Here is a 1,900-nt window from a genome sequence, read left to right on the forward strand (position 1 = left end):
ACAGAACTAGAACAGAACTAGAACAGAACTAGAACAGAACTAGAACAGAACAAGAACAGAACTAGAACAGAACTAGAACAGAACTAGAACAGAACTAGAACTGAACTAAAACTGAACTAAAACAGAACTAAAACTGAACTAGAACAGAACTAGAACAGAACTAGAACAGAACTAGAACTGAACTAGAACTGAACTAGAACTGAACTAGAATTGAATTAGAACTGAACTAAAAGTAAAGCAAACTAGAATTGAAGTAGAACTGAACTAGAACTAAAGCAAACTAGAACTGAAACTAAAAATGTTTCTCTTAATTTGTGCATTTTATTCATTTAGTATTATTATTTATTTATCCATTTCTTTGTTTTACTTAGCAATTATTTGTTGTAAATGTAAAATGACATCATCTTCACAGATCAAGTATTATAACGATTATTACATACTAATTGCTTTGTCTGTGGGATATCATTGAACAATTAAGAGTTTAGGCATTTATTCAATTACTAGTATATTTTATTCAATTTAGCAGAATATTATGAATATATTAATTTATTTACTTTCTCTCCCTAGGAACGAATAAAGAAATTATTATAATACTATTAAATATTTGCATTAAAAAGCGGGATATTGGTAGTAAAAAGTGTACTGCGACAAATATATTGTAATATCTGTATTATTATTAATTAATAGATTATAAAACAATTGTTTGTTCTTCATTTGTAGTTTTTTAATTAAACTATTTTTGCCATTTATTTAAAATTCAGCATTGAAACAAATATATTTCAACAAATTCAACAGTTTCGTTTTAATTACTCAATAATATTCCTTTGTTGATTTGTCTGATAATTTCATTTCCATATATAGTACTTATAGTTAATCTACTTTCTTTGTAAGCCTTTTGTTGTGATTTTTTTGTTGTTGTTTTTGTATTTAAAGAAAATATATATTATACTCTTGGTGATAAGATAAGAAACAAATATATTGCTCCATATGACAAGAAACTCGCTTAACTTAATTTTAATAATCGTATAAGTACACACATGTTTTTTGTTTATATACAAATAAATTTTCTATTTTTAAAATGTTTATTATTTAACACTCTCATATAACTCTCTATTTTATCACTTACTCTCATTTTAGCTTAACACAAACTCAGCAAAAAGAAACTAAAAGAGTAAGAGAAATCGCTTTTATTTGTGATTAAAACTAAAAAAGCGGGTTCAGCTTAAGCATTTGAACAGCCTTGTGACCAGTCTTTATTACGACTTGAAAAACATGGGTCAATTGGTTGTTAAATTGGCACAGCCGGTAAATAATGTTGCCAATATATTGGGTGGTCGCCGCAAACGTAAGCGTAGCATAGATTCTTGTCATTCAAACAGTGAACAGAGCAACAATGAAACACAATCACCAAAAAAGTAAGTCGAGTTTTTTTTAATTTTAACGAAAATTTTATTTATTTACTGTTCCCTGTGTTTTGTTTTTTTTTTTAGAAAAAAACTGTTAACCACCACTCAATATATCTATCAGGCACTGTTTAAAGAACAGAAAAATTCCGATATTGCCATTATGGCCATGGGCAAAGTATGGAATCTGCACAAAGTATATTTATCACAAAGTCCTTATTTTTATAGTATGTTTAATGGTTCGTGGAAGGAGTCATGTCAAGATTTTGTTCATATTAAAATTTTGGACGAAAGGATTACTTTGGAAGGTGAGTAAAATATGTGTTTATAGAACTGAACTAGAGCTGAAGTAAAACTAAACTAAAAGTGAACTAGAAGTGAAATAGAAGTGAACTTGAACTGAAGTAGAACTGAACTAGAACTGAACTAGAACTGAACTAGAACTGAACTAGAACTGAACTAGAACTGAACTAGAACTGAACTAGAACTGAACTAGA

The 1,900-nt window shown here is 28.2% G+C and overlaps 1 protein-coding gene across 1 annotated transcript in view; it reads left to right on the plus strand.

Annotated features, from left to right (window-relative positions):
* The window catches only part of LOC124420551 (protein germ cell-less-like), an 18,532-nt gene extending 16,790 nt beyond the window's left edge, over nt 1-1,742 (plus strand). Inside the window, exons 2-3 of the mRNA XM_046953788.1 lie at nt 1,138-1,415; nt 1,491-1,742. Of these exons, the coding sequence (XP_046809744.1) occupies nt 1,273-1,415; nt 1,491-1,719 (372 nt within the window). The 5' untranslated portion in view covers nt 1,138-1,272 and the 3' untranslated portion in view covers nt 1,720-1,742. The remainder of the gene's footprint in view (nt 1-1,137; nt 1,416-1,490) is intronic.
* The last annotated feature ends 158 nt before the right edge of the window (nt 1,743-1,900 follow it).

This window comes from Lucilia cuprina, chromosome 6, assembly GCF_022045245.1.
Source record: "Lucilia cuprina isolate Lc7/37 chromosome 6, ASM2204524v1, whole genome shotgun sequence".
In the NCBI taxonomy this organism is placed as follows: Eukaryota; Metazoa; Arthropoda; class Insecta; order Diptera; family Calliphoridae; genus Lucilia; species Lucilia cuprina.